We start from the raw sequence: 19,504 nt of genomic DNA, 5'->3' as shown, positions 1-19,504 counted from the left end.
CAGCCAGCCCCAATCTGAAACTCTCTCCAGCCCCTCCTCCCCTGGGCTTTCCCCTTTCCTGGGCCAGGAGGTCACCTGATTCCTTTGTTCTCCAACCCTTTAGCTCTCACCTTGCAGGGGGGGAAGGGCCCAGGCCATCAGTTGCCAGGAGACAGGGTGTTGGCCATTCTCTGTGTCCAGACCCCTGCACACACCTGCCCTCTAGGGCTCTGCAACTATCATACACCCTTATCCCACCACCTAGATACTTAATAACTGCTTGGGGAAACTGAGGCACCCCCACGTTATTCAGAGGAACCGTTAAGAACAGTAGTACTTGTGGCACCTTAGAGACTAACCGATTTATTTGAGCATAAGCTTTCGTGAGCTACAGCTCACTTCATCGGATGCATACTGTGGAAAATATAGTGGGGAGATTTATGTACCTAGAGAACATGAAACAATGGGTGTTACCATACACACTGTAACACAGAGTGATCAGTTAAGGTGAGCTATTACCAGCTGGGGGGTGGGGGGGGGGAAACCTTTTGTAGTGATAATCAAGGTGCCCCTCTGCCGTGTACATTGGTCAGGCTGGACAGTCTCTGCGTGAAGGAATGGATGGATGCAAATCAGACGTCAAGAATTATAACATTCAAAAACCAGCTGGAGAGCACGTCAGTCTCTCGGGTCGCTCGATTGCAGGCCTAGAGGTGGCAATACTTCAACAGAAAAACTTGGGGACGGACTCCAACAAGAGACTGCTGAATTGCAGTTGATTTGCAAACTGGATACAATTAACTTAGGCTTGAATAGAGACTGGGAGTGGATCGGTCATTACACAAAGTAAAACTATTTCCCTATGTTTATCCCCCTCCCCCCACTGCTCCTTGGACGTTCTTGTCAACTGCTGGAAATGGCCCACCTTGATTATCACTACAAAAGGGTCCCTCCCCCCCACTTTCCTGCTGGTAATAGCTCACCTTAAGTGATCACTCTCATTACAGTGTGTACGGTAACACCCATTGTTTCATGTTCTCTGTGTATATAAATCTCCTCACTGTATTTTCCACTGCATGCATCTGATGAAGTGAGCTGTAGCTCAGGAAAGCTTATGCTCAAATAAATTGGTTAGTCTCTTAAGGTGCCACAAGTCCTCCTTTTCTTTTTGCGAATACAGACTAACACGGCTGCTACTCTGAAACCTGTCATTAAGAACAGTCCCGCTTCGTCACAAGCTGTGTCTGGGATGGGGGGAGGGGGGGGGAAGGCTGGCACAATGACAGGAGGAGGATCGGGAGGTGGGGGCAGTGACTGCTTCCTCCCAGCAGCCCCAGATGGAAGCTGCTTCTCCCTCACGCCCCTTAGGGGGCCAGGCACTTAGCAGCCACCGAATAGCCATGGTTGAAGCAGAAAGCCCACGGGGGGGGGGGGGGGGGTAGGCCAGATGCCAGTGCCTGTGGGCAGCTTGGTATGCCAGCCTCCCCCAATCGCCCTGAGCTCAGGGAGTGCCCAGGGCATTGTCCCTGCTGGAGGCTGGATTCCTCCCTGCTCCAGCTCTCCTCCTCCCTGGGGACACCATGCCGGGGTAGATGTACAGGGACTCGCCCTGGTGATTTGCTGGTCCCCCCCCAGCCCTTCACTGGCGCTGTACCCCCACCCCCCCATGCTGTCTAAAGGCTCTCCCTGCGCGTGGGGCTGAGCGTTGCTTTAATCCCCCTGGTGCTTCGCTTTAAGCCCCTAGTGCCGCAGCTCGTGGGCTCTGATAATTGCTCTTTTCCCTGGAGCGGAGTTGCTGGTGCAGCATGGCCGGGCCGTTCAGCACAGCGGGGACGGGTGCTCAGGCTCCCAGCACCCCTAGCATCAGGTCCCTAGCGGGTCCCCCACTGGTCTCTAGCTGGAAGGCTGTTCCTACAGTGGGGGAGCAGGCCCATGGGGGGCAGGTTCTTGGGGCGGGAGGACAGATCCCTGGCCTGCCCAGGGCCCCTGCGCCATGTCCCTCACCCTTGCCCCGGGGGGCGGGGGCAGGCTGGGCTGGCCTGGCTTCACAGGGAACTGAGAGGAGGCGGGGGCTCCGTGCCACATTCGCCTTACTTCCCCCCTCTGCCGGCAGGGTTTGTGGTGGGCCAGGCTGGCTTGTACGAGGCACTGGGCATGTTCGTGGTGGCCTACGTCATCATCGGCATGACGGTGCTGTCGGTGTGCGCCATCTCCACCAATGGGGCGCTGGACGCCGGCGGAGCCTACTGTATCCTTCCCTGGCACCCCCGCCCCGGCGCTGCCTCTCTCTCGGCAGCCCATCCGGCCCAGTTCCCCTTGGTCTGGGTCTGGGGGGCAGCAGCCTGGTCTGGCAGAGCTGGTCCCCTGGCACGTGCTGTGGGGGGCGAGGCCTGGGGCTCCGCAGACAGACTGAAATCCCCACAGCCCGTGCCCCCTGGCCGGCAGCCGTGTGCCCTGGGGTGGGGTCAAGCTGTGCCCAGTTGCCAGCCAGAGGCTTTGCTTTTCTGCACCCACCCCTCTTCCCAGCACGTGCCCCCTTGCCAGCTGGGCGGTGGCCTCAGGCGTCCCCATGGCACTGCGGAGAGGGGAAATCCTCACCAGCTTTAACTGGAAGTGCCTTAGAAAAGGGAAGCTGAGGGCACTGGGCTCCCGCCCTGCTCACTGCAGCCAGCTGGGAGCTGATCCAGGTCGCTAGGAATGTGCCACACCCAGGGCAGCCGCTGTGCCGGGCACAGGGACACCCCCCCCCACACACACACACCCTGTGCCATGGGCCGGCTCCTGCCGTGGAATCAAGGCATGTCAGGCTGTTGCCAGCGCCTGGCCCTGCATGGCCAGCATCTCCCTGGGCTCCCACAGGCCCGGGGGTGGGGTGGGCAGGAGCTGCTGACGCTGGGATCCCCCCACGCCCTTGGTGTTCCTTGACCCCAGCGCAGACATGATCAGCCGTGCGCTCGGCCCCGAGTTTGGGGGCAGCATCGGGATCATGTTCTTCCTGGCCAATGTCTGCGGCAGCGCCCTGTACATCCTGGGGCTGGTGGAGGCCATCGTCGACATCTTCGGGGTCCCTCTAGGTAAGTGGGGTCCCCCTTTCCTCCCCACCAACAGCCCAGCTCGGCTGCCCGGTCAATCCCTCCTCCACTGCCTGCCCCAGGATGGGCCCGTCTGATCCTGGCTCCAGCCCCCCCTGTTGTGCCGCTGCCCAGGGTGGGTGGGCGGGCTGGAGGCAGTGCTCCCCCACCCAGAGCTGAGGTAGGGGCATCGCCTGGGGTTCATGGGCCTGCAGAGCTACTCCTTGGTTTGGGGGCTGCAGTTCCCCACGTAGCCAGAGAGTGAGCCAGGGAGTGGGCGAGGCTGCTGTTAGACCCCAGGAGACTGCCCGCGAACCACCCTGCAGGGAGGGGATCTTGCGCGAACAGTGAAAGCAGGGGTCTTGGACGCCTGGGTCCCTGCCCGCCTCTGTCATTGGCTCCCTCCCTGACTTTGGGCAAGGCCCTGCCTTGCTCTGTGCCTCAGTTTCCCCTGCTGTTACATAGAGGGCTTGTCCGGCCTTACCTGCAGGCGCCTGTGGGGTTCTGTCCATGCATGGTGTACGGGGGGAGCAGCCCGGGGAGCCGGGCATGGCAGGGCAGCCGTGGGGCTGCCAAACCCGGGGACTACGCTGCGTAGGGCTGAGCGCCACCTGCTGGTGCTATTGGCAGCGACAGTGCTGTGCTGGGTGTGGATGGCTGCCATCCCCATGGCCCCTGCACTCCAGCTACCCCTCACGTGGCCCACGGAGGTGCAGGAAGGCCCCTGGCAGCTGACTGCCGATTCCCCTCCTGGCTGCACCAGCCCTCCAGCTGCTCTCTCTGATCAGCCCCATTGGCACAGGGATGTGGGGCATGGGGAGGAGAAAGGTTAATGCCCCAAGGAGCCTGCCACTCCCAGGTAGGAATGCCCCCCCCAACCCGGGTTACCTACCTGTGCCGGGGCAGTGATGGCCCTCTTGAAGCAGGGGTGAAGGTGACCCCCACCCTGGCATGCCCAGGGCTCAGGCTGGCATGGATTGGCTCCCCCACTGGCAGCCCCAGCACAAGCCTGCGCTCCCGTCCCAAGGCAGGGGATGTGTGGGGAGCTGCCCCCATGCCATGCCCACTCTGGGCCCCTTAACCCGCCCCATCTCCCAGCAGGTCAGACCATGGGCAGCGGCTACCAGGTCCTGCCCCGCAGCTACTGGTATGAGCTGCTCTACGGCACGGCCCTGCTGCTGGTGTGCCTGGTGGTCTGCCTGGTGGGTGCCTCCATCTACGCCAAGGCCACCTTCCTCATCTTCCTCATCGTCATGCTGGTGCTGGTCACTGTCTTCGTCAGCTTCTTCGCCGTGGGCCCCACCGTGGTGCCGCTGCCTCAGGGCAACGGCTCGCTGGCTGTCAATGGCTCCTTCACCGGCTTCCGGCTTGCCACCCTGCGGGGCAACCTGGCAGGTGGGCACCGTCCGGCTCTGCCCTCAGCCCGGCAACCCCTCGCCCGGCCTGCCCGCCCAGACCACCCCGCGCCCAACGCCACCCGGCAACCCCTCGCCCGGCCTGCCCGCCCAGACCGCCCCATGCCCAACCCTTCCCGGCAACCCCTCGCCCGGCCTGCCCGCCCCGCGCCCGACGCTGCCCGGCAACCCCTCGCCCGGCCTGCCCGACCCGACCGCCCCGCGCCCGACGCTGCCCGGCAACCCCTCGCCCGGCCTGCCCGCCCAGACCGCCCCGCGCCCAACCCTTCCCGGCAACCCCTCGCCCGGCCTGCCCGACCCGACCGCCCCGCGCCCGACCCTTCCCGGCAACCCCTCGCCCGGCCTGCCCGACCCGACCGCCCCGCGCCCGATGCTGCCCAGCAACCCCTCGCCGGGCCTGCCCGACCTGACCGCCCCATGCCCATCCCTACCTGGCAACCCCTCACCCGGCCTGGCCACCACCCGCCCGACCCTGCCTGGCAGCCCCTCACCCAGCCTGCCCGATCCAATCACCCCTCGCCCAGCAACCCCTCACCCAGCCTGCCCACCACACACCTGACCCTTCCTGGCAACCTTCAACCCAGCCCTCCCAACCTCGCCCAGCAACCTCCCACCCCACTCGGCCCCTGGCCCTGCCCCCAGTTCACCTCCAGGCCCCCCACCTAACCCTGCCCCCAGCTTCCCCCCAACCCCCTGGCACACCTTATCCCGTCCAGCTCTGCCTGCCCTGCCCAGCAGAGCCTGGCACTTTGCTGGGACTCATCTTGGGAGTTACAGTTCCCCCAGCCCTTAAAGGCCCAGGCCATGAGCCGTCTTCCAGCTTTACTGCCAGAATGGCCATGCCCACAATCTGCCCTTGCCTGGTGCCACTAGAGGCATGGCTGCGCTGGGGAGCTCCCTGGCAGCACGGCAGCGGCGCCCCCAGGGCTGTGCCCCGAGTGGCACTGCCCCGCGCCCAGCAGGCTCCCATGCCAGTTTCGCTCGGCAGAGAGCTGTCTGCTGGGCTGACCTTGGCCCCGCCCTTGCCCAACGCTCTCAGCCCAGCCTGACGCAGCGCTCAAGCCGGGGGGCGTGGGGGGACAGAGCCGGTGCCCATGGTCTGGCCTGCGTTGGGGGCTTGGTGCTGGGGCTGCTGGGCCTTCCTGACCTCTCCCCTCCGTCCCGGCAGCCGCCTACGGCGTGGACTACACCACGGGGCGCCTGATGAGCTTCAGCACCGTCTTTGCCGTCATGTTCAACGGCTGCACCGGCATCATGGCCGGCTCCAACATGTCTGGTGAGGAGGGGGCCGGGCGGGCGGGGGAGGGGAAAGGCCAGGGGGGCCGGGGGCCATGGGGCAGGGCTGACGGCGTCCCCTCGCTTTCCCCCCGCAGGGGATCTGAAACGCCCCAGCTACTCCATCCCCAGAGGCACCATCGCCGCCGTGCTCTTCACCTACGTCATCTACAACCTGCTGGCCGTCACACTCTGCTGCACCTGCGACAGGTACGTGCCCCCGGCCCGCGCCAGCCCCCGCCGGGGCGAGCGGGCTGCAGTGCCGTGGGGGGCTGCCGGAAGCCCAGCTCCCTGGAGGCAGCGGGTGCGGGGGAGCCCAGCTATCGGGGCGGAGTGGAGCCGGAGCCCAGGGAAGGCCGAGCTGACGGGCCGCAGGCTGGCTTGGGCCAGGGGGCTGCTGAGCAATCCTCCTGCAGAAGAGCCGCGTTGATTTGGGGCTGGCAGGCAGCCAGGCACGGGCAGGCTGGGAGGCTCTGGGATTGGGGTCACCCAGAGCCATTGGGGGCCTGCTCCTCCCAGCGGTGGGCTTGCAGCTCTCAAGGACTGGGTGCCAGGGCCCTACCACAGGCTCATGCCATGCCGCTGTGCCAATGGCAGCACGCTCAGAAGCACCTGCTTGGTCCAGCTGCGCTCCCCGTCCTGGAGCTGGGGCCCTGCAGGGTTGCCGGGCAGTGCCCGCCTTGCTGTGCCGGCGCCGGGGGCTGCCCGGAGCACGCCCCGGGCTCAGCTCTTAATTTTCCATTCTGGAGAGTGGTGCCATAAATCGGGCCGGTGGCAGGCGGCTGGCAGGAATCGGGAGAGTTATAGCTGTCAGCAGCTAATATCTTAATGCACAGCCATTGCTCAGAGCGACAGGGGACAGGCCGGTGTGGGGCTGCTACTCAGGAATGGGTCGTGGGCTTCGCTCGCCTCCCCTCCCCCCCCAACTAATTAGCGAGACAGTCCCAGGGCATGGGCCCCACCCCTGCCCCCAACCCCTGGGTAGTGCGGGGGTGGGGTGTCACTGGCTGAGCGATGTTGGGGCACCTAGTGCCTTGGCAGCAGGCAGTGGGCATGGCACGGCAGAGCTTGGGCAGTGCCAGGGGCTGTGCGGAGGGACAGCTCCACCAGTGAGATCCAGGGCAGTGGCCTTGTGCCTGCTGGATAACATTGGGGGAGGGGGGTCTCTGGCTCCAGTCCTGCCCCCCAGAGCCGTCTGGCTCCCCTAGGGGGGCCCCCACTCCCCTCCCCAGCCTCCCTCCTGGTGGATAGCTCCAGCCTGCTCGCTGCTCAGAGCTGCGCCCAGCGGGCCAGCTCCGCAGGGGCTGGCCTGACCAGACTTTGTCAGGAGCGAGCACGTGATGGGGAGCTGGAAACCTGGGGGGCCCCCCCCCCGCCACGGACAAGGCTCTGCCTCAGTTTCCCCCTCTAGTCACTAGGGATAATAGGTCTGACTCAGCCCTGCTGTAAGTCCCGTGGCTCCCCAGGAAGGGGGCTGCTCCCTGTTGGAGACCATTCCCCCCGGGGTGGGGTAGCTGGGAGCCTTGCCCTGGCAGCCTAGCTCCGCCGAGCCCTGGGCTGGCATGGGACGGGGGTGGACCCCCGTCCCGTGTGAGGACTTCTGGGCTTGGCTTGGAGCCTACAGTTGCGGGTTCTCCCCCCGCCCCCATTCCCCCACCATACAGGGGAGATAGGCTAGCATAAGGCAGGGGAGGGCGAGGTTTCACACTTGGCCCTGTCAGCCTTGAGAAAAAGCCTGCAGGAGCTGCTATTTAGGTTGGACCTACAAAAAAACAATCCTCTTCTCATTTAGGGTGGCCTCACCAACCATTCTTTCTACAGCTCCTCCCACATCCTGCCCGTTTGGGGCCTGCCTGGCGGGGGCACCTCCCCAACGCCCCCTGCTGGCAGGCACCACACCCCCTTCCTTCGCCCGAGCAGTGCTACTTGGCAGGTTAGGGGCAGCAGCCTGCTCTGGGGAGGAGGACTTCGGGCAGTGCACGAAGACTCGGGGCAAACCAGCCCCAAGGGAGAGGTCCTGGGGGGCTCCTGTCGCTGTGGAGAAGGCAGGACTTTGATTGCCAAGGGTTGGTGCAAACGCCCCGTACAATGGAACTGGAGCTGTCCAGCCTGGTGGGTGAGAGGCTAGGCGACCCCCCCACCCTCACTGCCTTGCAGGTCAAGCCAGCCCTTGAAATGCAGCCAGGGGGCAGCCAGCCAGAGCAGTGGGGCTGGGCCAGGATTCCCCAGTGGGTGTGTTGCAAGCCGGGGTGGGGGAAGCTTGTCCTGGGCCCCCACACTGGACCATCCGCTCTGCTGCCACTCTGAGCAAGGTGATCAATTTCCAGATAATTAGGTATTAATTGCCAGACACACTGAGGTTTCAGATCTGGGCTAATTTATCTCCCACCTGCTCTCAGACTCTAGTTAAAATCCAATTAAAGGCTGGGCCATTTGTATCCTTGTAAAGCATCGGCAAATGGCTCCTTCCCCGCTTAGTTCCTCTCTGAGTTTTGGCCAGTTGGCTGCTGCGGGGCTGTATGGGCCGCTGTCTCGTAAACCCCGGGTAGGTGGCTTCCAGCTGATCGATGGCTCCTGTGGCTTCCAACCCACAATGAAATGCTCGTGGCCAGGCAGCTCTGGCTGCCGAGCGGCTCTGAGAACCCACCCTTCGCGCCAGCAGCAGGAATCTGCCAAGAGGCTGTGTCTGCTGGCTGCAGCGGGGCCCGTGGCCCGGGATGTTCCTACCAAGCAATAGTGCTACCCTGCGGGCATCCAAAGGGCAAACAGGCCATAACTGGGCACTGTGGGACCCCAGAGCTGATGCCCCAGCCCGGATGCTGCCTCAGAAAGGATATTCCTTTCGCCCGCAAGCTGGCCTGGCCATACTCCCCCAGGGGAGGGGTTCCCAGGGCCTCCGAGAGAGTAGCCCTGAAATCCACATGTCTAGGAGCGGACACAGAGGCCTGGCGGGGCCAGGTCTCTCCCACGCTGGTTTTCTGACTCTGCAAGTGACGGATGAGTTACCTGGACATCCCTTCCCACTGCGATTTCCCTGGGAGTATTAGAGACTCCAGCCACCAGTGTGATGCAAATCACAGGGCGCCCACCTCAGCCAGACACGGCATACGTGGTGTCTTGCTTCATCCAGCCCCCACACAGCTCTGATCCGCAGCCCGCTGCCAGCCCAGCCCTGGGGCACTCCGCCCAGCTGCGTCACTCAGGGGTACACCCTGATGTGCAGAAGGTAAAATCTGCAGGTTCCCTTGCCCGTGTCTCTCCCTGGGAGCGGAGCCTGGCCCTGGTAGAGCATTCGGGCAGCATCCTGGGGAGCCCGGAGCTGGGCCCAGCAGGCTGCCCCACCGGCAGGGCTGTGTTGGAGCCACTGATCTGCCCGCCGGTGGCTGTGCTTTGTGCGCGGGGATGGGCGTGATGCCATGCTGGGAAGGCCACTTTGCGTGGCCTGGGCTCCTCGCCCTGCCGCCTTTACAAAACAAACCCCGGGCTGGAAGCGCCACCCGGTGCCAGCCTGATCCCAGGCACTCCATCCCTGTGTCCCTGACCCTGTCTCCGATGCCAGGCTGGGTTTGTCGGTGTCTTTTGTGCACCCCCATCGTTGCTCCGGGACAGGACTTGGCCAGTGACGTGCCCCAGCAGAGCTGGTCCTGCTGCGGAGCTAGCATGAGGGTGGGGAAAGGGGGGGTGTTTTAGGTCTTCCTGGAAATCAGCTGCCTCGGGGCTGGATGGTTTGATTAACCCAGCGCCCAGCACGAGCCGTCTGCCAGCCTGGCCGTAACTGCTTTGCTATCGATTGGCCCTGGCCCGACCCGCTGCCTCCTGGGAGACTGATGGTAGCAATTGGCTCTGCTGGGCCCTGGCACGGTAATGGGCTGGGAGAGCAATTACCAGTGAGCCGCCTGGGGGCCCCGCTGAAGGAATCGAGCTCTGCAAGGGCTGCAGTGTTCAGGGGCTTGGGCAGGGCATCCCCATGCCCGCTCCCTCAGCCCGTCAGGGAACCCCCCTGCTCTGGCCCCCACCACCTCAGCCTGTCAGGGACCCCCCGTGCTCCTGTGCCTGTCCCCAAGGCCTGTCAGGGCCCCTCCCCACTCCTGCCCCCATCCCCTTGGCCTGTCGGGGACCCTTCTGCACCTGCCCCCTTGGCCTGTCACGCACAACCCCGTGCTTGCCCCTCGGCCCATCAGGGACCCCCTCCATGTGCCCAAACCTGGCCCTTTGGCCTTTTGGGGAGCCCCCTCCCCCTCGTGCCCATCTCCTTGTCCCCTTGGGGACCCCCAACCCTACTGCACCCGCCTGCACAGTGCTCATGATGGCCCCCGCACTAACAAACAATAAACACAGTGCTTGGGAGAGACCCTGCAATAACAAACCCCTCCGTGTAGGTGATGGAGTAGCAAGGTGTGTCTGTCCTGCAGCCAGAGCTTTCCAGTTCCCCTCTCTGGGGGGTGGCTGTGCCTGGCTCCTCGGGGGAGATGGGGCAGATTTCCCCTTCAGCTCTGCTCATGGCTCTGGTCCAAGAAGCGTGGGCAGAGCGCAGGCGCCAGGCGGCTGGGCAGTGCCTTGCGGGGAAGGGGGGTGTAGCGAGGTCAGGCTGGAGCTGGGTGGGGAGGCCAGTGCCAGGTCACGCTGTGTCTGCCCAGGGCTGCTGGCTCTGCACTGATGGCTGCTCTTAGCATCGTTGCTTCTTCAACGAGCTCCACGGCCAACTTGCCCCTGGATCCTCCTGGCGTCTGCTTTTCCTGCTTCCCTGGGCCAGCCCTGCCAGGCACACGGCGCCCCCCTACAGTGGACACCCAGCCCCTACACCGGCTCCCCCACTCCCATGGCCTCTGTCCTCATCTTGCCCATCGGGCAGGGCAGCTGGTGCGGGAGAGGTGCCCCGGGGGAGGGGCTTGGCTCCAGTAGCTGGGGCTGTGGTGCTGCTAAGGGGGCCCAAGGACCCAGGCAGAAGCTGGTACGAGGGTTCGGGGGAGATCTCTTCCCCACCAACTCCCTGAGACGTCCTGGCCAGAGGGGGGCACAGACCAGCTGCTCGAGCTACTCTTCACCCTGCCTGTGCACGGCCTGGTGTGGGGTGGGTGGGTTAATTGCTCATTGTGACCCGGGCATGTGCATGTGTAGGGCGTGTTGGTGCGTGCTGGCATATGTGGGTGTGCCCCTGGGCATGTCGTGTGCAGGGTGTGTCGGTGTGTGCTGGCATACGTACGGGTGTGCACGTGGCAAAGTGTGCAAGGGTGGCTGGTTGGCCTGCGGCATGCATGTGGGGGTGCCGCTGGGGGTGGCGTGTGCCCCCAAGCTCTCGCCGAGGTGCCCCAGCGCACCCCTCTCGCCCCGTCAACAGGACCCTGCTCCAGAAGGACTATGGCTTCCTGCGGGACATCAACATCTGGCCCCCCTTTGTCATCATTGGCATCTACTCGTCCACCCTCTCGGCCTCCATGAGCAACCTGATTGGGGCCTCCCGCATCCTCTACGCCCTGGCCAAGGACGACATCTTCGGTGAGTGCCCCCCGTCCCCGAGCCCCTGGGTCAGTGAGGATCCCCCCCAACCCGACAGAGCGACAGGGGGGCTGGCCCCTGGGCATACCCCTCCCCCAACCCCCTAGATAAGTGGGGATCCCCCCACAACTCCACAGAGTGACAGGGTCTAGGCCCTGGGAATATCCCTCCCCCAGCCCCCTAGATCAGTGGGGATCCCACTGCAGAACGACGGGGGGCTGGCCCTTTGGGATACTCCTCCCCCCAGGTTAACAGGAGGAGCACTGAAGCCATCCCATGCTCCGAGACAGCGCCCAGGACAGTGCTGTATGGGGCTGACTTGGCTGCCGTCTCATTGGGGTGGGGCAGCCCACTGCCAGCACAGTCCATGGGAGAAGGAAGGGGCGTGTCAGGTCAGCCCCACCCCACAAAGGCAGCCAGGAGAGCCACCAGTGTGGGTGGTTTTTATGCTGTGCACCTGTCCCCAGGAGCAGGGACTGAGGCCCACACAAGGGGCACTGAGTAGTCCCCGGGGCACGAGCCGCTCCCTGCTACCCTGCCTGGGCTTTCCCTGGGGGAACAGCTCTGAACCCCCCTCGCCATCTGCTGTGCAGCCACCCTGTGGGCCTGGGCCAGATACAGCGTCACTAAGGTGTGGCCAGGGAGAGAACTTGGAGCCTCTTCGGGGGAGTCTCCACAAGCTGTGAACTGTACGGGGCCTCTGACGTGTGGGTGAGCAGTTCTGATTCCATCCAGCAGAGGGCAGTGGGGAAAACAGCCACACACACATCCACCCACCCGCACATGGAGGTGGCTTAGATTCTAGCTTCCAGTCCTGTGTGAGCAGGGGAGGGTGGTACTGGGCTTCTTGGCCCTCTCCGTCTGCTCCGCCCCGGTCCATACAGTGCCCTGTCACTCAGGGCAGTGGGCAGGGCACAAGCACTGGGTAGGGTCTGATGGTCCATTCAGGGAAGGCTCTTTCCGTGGTTGGCTGTCCCTCCGTGAGCCAGCCCCACCCTCGCTGCTGGGAGGGTGCCACTCTCAAACCCCCTGGGTCTGCCCTGTGGTGCCCTCGGCCCCTGCAGCAGCCACGCCAGCCCCCCCCCCACTCCAAGGGCACCCCCTTGGCCATCTGCTGGGGGGAGCAGTTCTTCTCACGCATTGGGCACAGAGCCACCCAAAGCCCTCGGCTCCCTGACCACCCTACTCCCGCCCCAAATGAGCTCTTCCCCACCCCCAAAATGGGCTGTCCCTAGTGTTGGTGGGGGATCCCAGTCCCTTGCCCTTCAGCCCCGCTCCAGTCATATGGACCCTTGCAGCTGCTCTCCCTGGCTCCCCCTGCCCACCCCCCACCACGCTCGCTGACGGTCCCTCTGGCTCCAGGCGCAGGTGCCCGCACATCCTTTCAAGTCCCCTGGCCCCTTGGCAGCCTTCCCCAGCAGGTTTGCCTACAGCGCTGGAGTGGGGCTTTGGGGTGGGCACCCACCTTTGGGGCGGGCACCGTTGCTTGTGCTTGGCTGGCTGCTTGGCCGGTCCCAGGGAGCCCTGGGCTGGCATGGCTGTGCCCGTGCAGCGCTCTGAAGACATGAAGTACAGACCTGTGGGAGGCACCAGTGACTCAGAGTCCAGGCTGCAGCAGCGCCAGCCCCTGCCAGGAAAGAGCATGGGCACTTGGATTGCATTAGCTCCTCGGCCCACTTGGGCTTCTGCAGCCAATGAATAAATATCCCTTGGTGCTCCCTGCTCTCCCCCCACCACCGCCTTCCAATGCCAGGGGCTTCCAGCACCCCGCTGGCACTCGAAGACCCCAGCCTTGCAGGGTGGGATGGGGGACGGTGCAGTGATTAGCGTGGGGGGTGGGAGACAGGACTCCAAGTTGCCTTTGGTGCCTCAGTTTCCCCATGTGTAGTATAGGGTCACCTCTGCCCCACCCTGGAGATGCTCAGATGCAGAGCACGGGGTTACCCCATGTCGTCACTGAGGGCCTGCACTACAGAGCACTCCCAAGATGCCCTGGAGAGCCATGCTGAGCCCTCCCCCGGGAGAGACCATAGCTGTGCTTGGAGGGATGCCCAGGCCTATGTGTCCATGGAGTTCCATCCCAGGAGAGGGGCTAGTGAGCCCCTGGGGGGGTGGGACCCCCATATGCTGACTGGGAGCCCCCCACTCAAACCCTAGGTGAGCGGGTTGCTGATGTGGTTCCTTCGATCCAATTGGCTCCTGTCGGGCCGTTGATTCTCAGCAATGCCCCTTCCCTGCCATGCAGAGCAGCACCCTTCTGCCCCGGGCTGCGTTCTCCTTGGCCTGGCGGGTGGTGGGCAGGAGCCCGGGGCTCAGCATGGCCCAGGGGCAGAGCACAGCCCTGGTGCCTGCCCGTCTCTGATCCCCTGTGCATCTGTGACAGTGGATACCTCTGTCTCTCTGGCAACAGCTGGCGCCATTCCCTGAGCCCGTGCCCAACAGTGGGGGTGTCGGGGAGAGGCCCGGCTTGGTTGGCACTGACCCGAGCTTTGCAGCCCAAAGGGGGGTGGAGGGGTTGGCTCATGGGGAGCTGGCTCTGCCAGGTGCCGTGACGGTAACCAGAGAGAGGAGGGTCCATTAGGTGCCCTGCGGCGGATTTTGTTGGGCTGGGGTTGGAGCCAGGATTCCCAAGGACGTTTGTGACAATCACTAAACCCCCTGGAATGGACTAAACCAGGCAGCTCTGAAAGCCTCTCTGGCGGGTAGTTTATGTTCTCGCTGCCATTGGCGGCATGAAATATTGCACTCTCGGCTCACTAATGCATGCAGCCACTTAACCGCTTGCATAGCGGCTCGGCGCTGGGTGGGGGCTGGGCTCTCTCCGGGGCTAGTTCAGGGGAGGGGGCGTGGTGGCAGTTTGCACCCCAGGCCGGAGTGAAGGGCCGTGTTTTGGGTCGTACCCCTTCTAGCACAGCACGTGCGACACTCCGGTCTCTAGGCAGTTTTCCTGTGTGCTAAGGCGCGTCCCTGCTCCACTGCCCCCGGCCGGGCGGCTCTCTGCTCCTGGGTAACGCGCATCAGCCACCCGGTAACGATCACCAGCTGAACGTGCCGTGAGCCCAGGCCATGCGCCTGCTTGCCGGGGACGGGGGTTGGTGCACGTGTGGCCTGCAGCTGAACGGCCGTTGGCTTGGAGCTCCTCAGAGCTCCCCAGCTACGCTGGCAGGGCCACCTCCCAGGGCCCACAGGCACGTTACTGATTCGATATTCCCCTCTGAATCGGTGCTGTCCCCTCTGTCAGTGCTGACCCCAAAGCTCCAGCGTGATGCCAGGGGGCGCTGTGCTGCGGGCAGCAGCAGGGCTCATTAGGGGGCGCTGTCCCCTCTGAGTCAGTGCTGACCCCAATGCTCTAGGGGGCGCTGTGCTGCAGGGAGCAGGGAACGGGGCTCAGAAGGGGCGCTGTGCTGCAGGGAGTGGAGGGGGTGCTCAGTAGGGGGCGCTGTGCTGCGGGGAGCGGGGCTCCGTAGGGGGACCTCTCACCACTCAGTCAGTGCTGGTCCCAATGCTCCAGGGGGCACTGTGCTGTAGGGAGTGGAGAGGGGGGCTCTGTAGGGGGCGCTGTGCTGCAGGGAGTGGAGAGGGGGGCTCAGTAGGGGGTGCTGTGCTGCAGGGAGTGGAGAGGGGGCTCAGTAGGGGGCGCTGTGCTGCAGGGAGTGGAGAGGGGGGCTCAGTAGGGGGCGCTGTGCTGCGGGGAGCGGGGCTCCGTAGGGGGACCTCTCACCACTCAGTCAGTGCTGGTCCCAATGCTCCAGGGGGCACTGTGCTGTAGGGAGTGGAGAGGGGGGCTCTGTAGGGGGTGCGGTGCTGTAGGGAGTGGAGAGGGGGGCTCAATAGGGGGCGCTGTGCTGCAGGGAGTGGAGAGGGGGCTCAGTAGGGGGTGCTGTGCTGCAGGGAGTGGAGAGGGGGCTCTGTAGGGGGCGCTGTGCTGCAGGGAGTGGAGAGGGGGGCTCAGTAGGGGGCGCTGTGCTGCAGGGAGTGGAGAGGGGGCTCAGTAGGGGGCGCTGTGCTGCAGGGAGTGGAGAGGGGGGCTCAGTAGGGGGCGCTGTCCCCTCTCAGTCAGTGCTGACCCCAAAGCCCCAGTGGTGCTAGGGGTGCCATGGTGCTGGCTCTGAGTTAATGCCCATTGGAGGTTCCACTCCTGTGGTGACTGCTGGCATGCTGGGGCCCTGCACCCTGCCTGCTGGCACAGGACTCCCCACTTCCGGCCCCCGCACGCCCTCCAGTCACACTGTGGCTGGTCTCCCGCCCCCCCAGGGACTGGGCTGCTCCGGCACGCTGGGTCTTGGTGAAGGGCCATTGATGAGCGGAGTGGCCACCGAGGCCAGTGCTGTTGCAGGCCCTGGTGCGAGCAGCCCCTGGAGCCAGCCTGCAGGGACCTGTCTTGGCTGGTGCTCCCAGGCTGGTTTGTGTAACAGGGCCAGAGTAGGGCTGTGGGGTGGGCGCGGTTCCTGGGCCTCGCTACCGTGTTCCCCGAATTGCCTGGGAAAGCAAGCCAGCTTTCGGCAGGGCCCCGATCCGCTGGCTGGGGGTGGGGCCATGCCAGTCTGAGCTACACGCGCTGTGTATTTCAGACCTCGCGGCTGTTCCTGCGTTGGCCCTGATCCCCCCCCCCCCGGGATGCTGGGACCCGCTGGTTCTGCCGCTGGGTGTGTGATGGGCCGGGGCGGGGAGGGGCAATGCCTGTGGTGAGGGTCACACAGGCGAGGGCTGGACGGGCTGCGATCGCTGGCTTTGCTGGCCTAGTGTCCCAGCTGGGGCCTCTGCAGCCCTGCCCTAACCGGTGCTGATCCCTGCCCCCCTCCTGGCACTGTCTCTGCTCCCATTTGAAATCCTCTCTCACACAGAGCGTCTGGTTCCTTTTCCCCTGCAGGCAGAGCACTGGCGCCAGCAAAGAAAACCTCCCGTGGTGGGAACCCCTGGGTGGCTGTGATCCTCTCCTGGGTGTTGGTGCAGGTGAGTTGGCTGCGCTCTTCATCTGGCATCTCATCGCAGAGGAGCCCAAAGCTAGACCCAAGCAGCAGTCAGATATGCAGCCACCTCTGGGGTGGAGAGCAGCAGCCGTAGTGCCGCACGTCCATGGTGGGTGGGACTTGCTGAGGACACGGGCCCAGACCCGTAGAAGGGCCATGGGATCTCAACCGTGAACTGGGCACAAGGAGTGTATTTAAAGGGGCTGGCTAGCCTTGTTATTAAGGCTCTGGGCTGGGATTCAGGAGGTCTGGGATCTTTCCACAGACTCCCTGTGGGACCTTGGAGACTGTGCCTCAGTTTCCCACCTGTGAAACGGAGAGGTCAGTGCTTGGTGCGAGCACACAACCCTGCCCTGCTGAGCTGGTGCAGTGAGGGGCTGAGACACCAGGGCCTGGGCAGTCCAGAAGGGGGAGTCACCTGGATCTGTGGGCCAACTGGGCCTTGGGGCTCCCTCCTGGCTGACCGGTATCCGCAGCACAGAGATCCCTCTAGTTCTGCGGCCGGCAGGATCCCGGATCCACTCTTAACCCTTTCACTGCTGCGTGCCAGCGGCCACTCTATGCAGCATTGGCACCTGGTAATGCCCCTTGGCTGGGCTGCTTCCACTTCTGCCCCTTGGGGTGAGTCTGGCCCTTGGCTTGGCTTCCTGTGGGGCACTTGGGGCCTCATTTTCAAAGGAGTCTGCCCCCCACTGAAGTCAACAGGAACTGGGAGGGGGCACTTGGCCCCTTTGGCAGCCAGGCAGGCACCATGTGGGCCCTGTTCTCAAGTCCCAGCATGTCACAGTCATTAGGTTGTACGTGGGGGTGTCTCTAGGGGTGCTGTTCAGTCGGGGTCCCGGGGCAGCAGCTGGGGTCCCAGGGCTTCGCTCCCCAGTTCTGTGTGAAGCTGTGAGCTCTCCCCCCGAGACCTCCCAGGGGAAGGAAACAATCGCTCTAATTCCATGCGCAAAGGGCTCCCCGTGCGGGTGGGGGGGGGGTCGCTGTGCCGCCGCATGGATCATTGCGTTGTGCCCGGAACCTGCCATCAGCCAGGCTGCAGGAGTGGGGAGGCAGCACCAGCTTCCCGACTCAAGAGCGAGCTCGTCTCCACTCCGCCAAATTGGACAAATATATGTAATGCTAAAAAATTGCCCCATTAGCCGGCAGGGAACATGGACACACGCATGCATGAGATGTCGCGCTGACCTCCGCCAGCTCAGCCCTGATTGGAAGTGGCTGGGATAACAATCCATTTCTGGGGCCTGGGCTCCCAGCACCCACCTGCAGAGAGTAGGCACGTGACGGGGCGTCGGGGGGAGCCCAGTGCCAGCTCCATGCCAGTACAGGAGAATCAGGGCGATGGACAGCAGGGACTCACAGACAGAGCCGCAAACCCAAAGGTGCCTAACTCTTATTGAAGCCAATGGGAGTTAGGAGCCTAAATCCCTTTGAGGATCTGGCCCTTTGGCCGCTGGCCACGTGGACAGCTTGTCCGGAGCTCTGGGACCACACCTGGTTGGCATGAAGAGGAGTGGATTGCTGCCAACGTCCAGCTAGAGCTGCGGCCCGTTGAGGCTCCAGGTCCCAGCCAGCTGTGCCGTACAAACGCAGAACCGAGAGGTGGCCCCTGCCCCGGGGAGCTGACAGTCTCGGTGTAAGACGAGGGGCAGCTGGTGGAGACCAGGAGACGCCAGTGGGCCGCACGCTGGCCACTGGCCTGAATGCAGCAGCCATCTGGGCCCAGTGCTGAATGGCAGGGCAGTGCCAGCCGGTGCGAGAGGGGGACCCGTCGCCTGACCAGCTCCAGTTGGCAGCTGCTCCTGAGAGGAGATTTTCTTCCTCTGGAGTCAATTGAATCACAAGCCCCATGGTGTGCGGGAGGAATCGCCCTCCCCTGCCATTAGCTAATGGCTGCGTCTCGCCAAGGGGCCAGGCCCAGCCCCGGGAAGGGGGAGAGCACCCACCCGTGCTGGTGCGGGCCAGGCAGCTGGGAGCTGAAAATTGCCTCAAGGGGCTGGCGCTGGGCGGGCTCCTGCTAGGGGAGCGTCATTCTGCCATGGAGAGGGACCTGCCCCAGGCCCTGGCTGCCTGGCATCGGTCCCAGCTGGGTTGCCCTGGGGTGCTCGGGCCCAGAGGCAATGGGGGTCTCTCCAGCCCCCCAGGCACTCTGGTGACTCTCACATGAGCTCCAGACTGCAGATCCAAAATGGCGGGCGGCTGCCCTGGCTGATGGGTGCAGCGTGCCCCATGGCACTGACACATGGCAGGGGTGAGGGCCTCACACACGGCTGTTGAGAGAAATGCCAACCCCCTGCCCGAGCTGGCGCCTTGGCGCTGCCGCCGGAGTCAGGGAAGCTCGGCCTGGACAGGCCCCAGGCAGACCCATCCCCACCAGCTCCGGGGCCCAGGGTGGGGGAGGCCCCCCCGACAGGCTCCAGCGATGGGGCTCCCAGGCCAGGAGCTGAACCCCAGCTTCCCGCCAGCAGAGGGTGACGTGCGCTCAGAGCCCAGTGCCAGCAGCAGGGCTGGGGGTGGGGGAGCCCAGACCCAGACGAGCCGGGGCTGCGGGGCAGAAGTGAGGGGCAGCAGCAGAGCTGGGGGAGCCCAGGGCTGGGGTGGCAGGGGGCTGTGGGTCAGAACTGAGGGGCCCGGGCCGAGCTGGGGGGTGGGTGGGGAGCCCAGGCTGAGCTAGCAGGGGGCTGCCGGTCGGGAGTGAGAGGCACGGGCAGAGCTGTGTGGGCAGGTCAGGGTTGGAGTGGCAGGGCTGGGGCACCATACCAGCCCTAGGGAGTCACCCCATGTCCTAGCAGCTAATGGCCCTTGGCAGCCTGCCTGAGACAGCCATTTCCAGGCCTGCTCCCAGCCCCCTGCAGGTTCCCGTTCCACCCCTCATCTCCCCCTCCCAGCCTCCCCAAACAGCAGCTAGTTGAGGACTCCCTGATAGCAGCCTCTCCCGGCACCCCCTGCTGCCTTCCCCCCACCCCACGCCTGGCCCCCCTGCCCTGCTGGCTCTGGGGTTTGCTACCTTTCAGCTCAGATCCTTTCCCTTGATGAGCAGCTAACTGAATTATAAATCAAAGGCAAACGGCTGGGCGAGCGAGGGCGGGGGGTGGGGGACTCCATTAGCGCAGCCAGGCACGATTACCGTGGCTCGGCGCTATTAAGCTCCCAACGAGCTGAAATTCCCAATTGCTGAAATGGGTTGAATAGTCTAAAGCGCCCCACGTGGAGTGGTTGCTGCGGGTCAGGCTGCACCGCTGGCTTCGCGGCTCAGAGCGGCTCCCGGCCGCACTGGGGTGGGGGTGGCTGGGGTGCA

The 19,504-nt window shown here is 64.4% G+C and overlaps 1 protein-coding gene across 2 annotated transcripts in view; it reads left to right on the top strand.

The window, feature by feature from the left end:
- Positions 1-19,504, top strand: part of LOC125643141 (solute carrier family 12 member 9) — a 48,436-nt gene that overhangs the window by 8,338 nt on the left and 20,594 nt on the right. Inside the window, exons 2-8 of one of the 2 annotated variants that reach the window (XM_048865318.2) lie at positions 2,093-2,227; positions 2,916-3,053; positions 4,152-4,445; positions 5,634-5,741; positions 5,839-5,950; positions 11,079-11,236; positions 16,107-16,189. In XM_048865318.2, coding sequence (XP_048721275.2) covers positions 2,093-2,227; positions 2,916-3,053; positions 4,152-4,445; positions 5,634-5,741; positions 5,839-5,950; positions 11,079-11,236; positions 16,107-16,189 — 1,028 coding nt within the window. Of the gene's footprint in view, positions 1-2,092; positions 2,228-2,915; positions 3,054-4,148; positions 4,446-5,633; positions 5,742-5,838; positions 5,951-11,078; positions 11,237-16,106; positions 16,190-19,504 lie in introns of both variants that reach the window. The other variant, XM_048865317.2, reaches the window with a different exon arrangement.

The sequence above is a fragment of the Caretta caretta genome, chromosome 9, assembly GCF_965140235.1.
Source record: "Caretta caretta isolate rCarCar2 chromosome 9, rCarCar1.hap1, whole genome shotgun sequence".
In the NCBI taxonomy this organism is placed as follows: Eukaryota; Metazoa; Chordata; order Testudines; family Cheloniidae; genus Caretta; species Caretta caretta.
The sequence above is the reverse complement of the archived record's forward strand: the minus strand, read 5'-3'. Positions and strand labels throughout refer to the sequence as shown.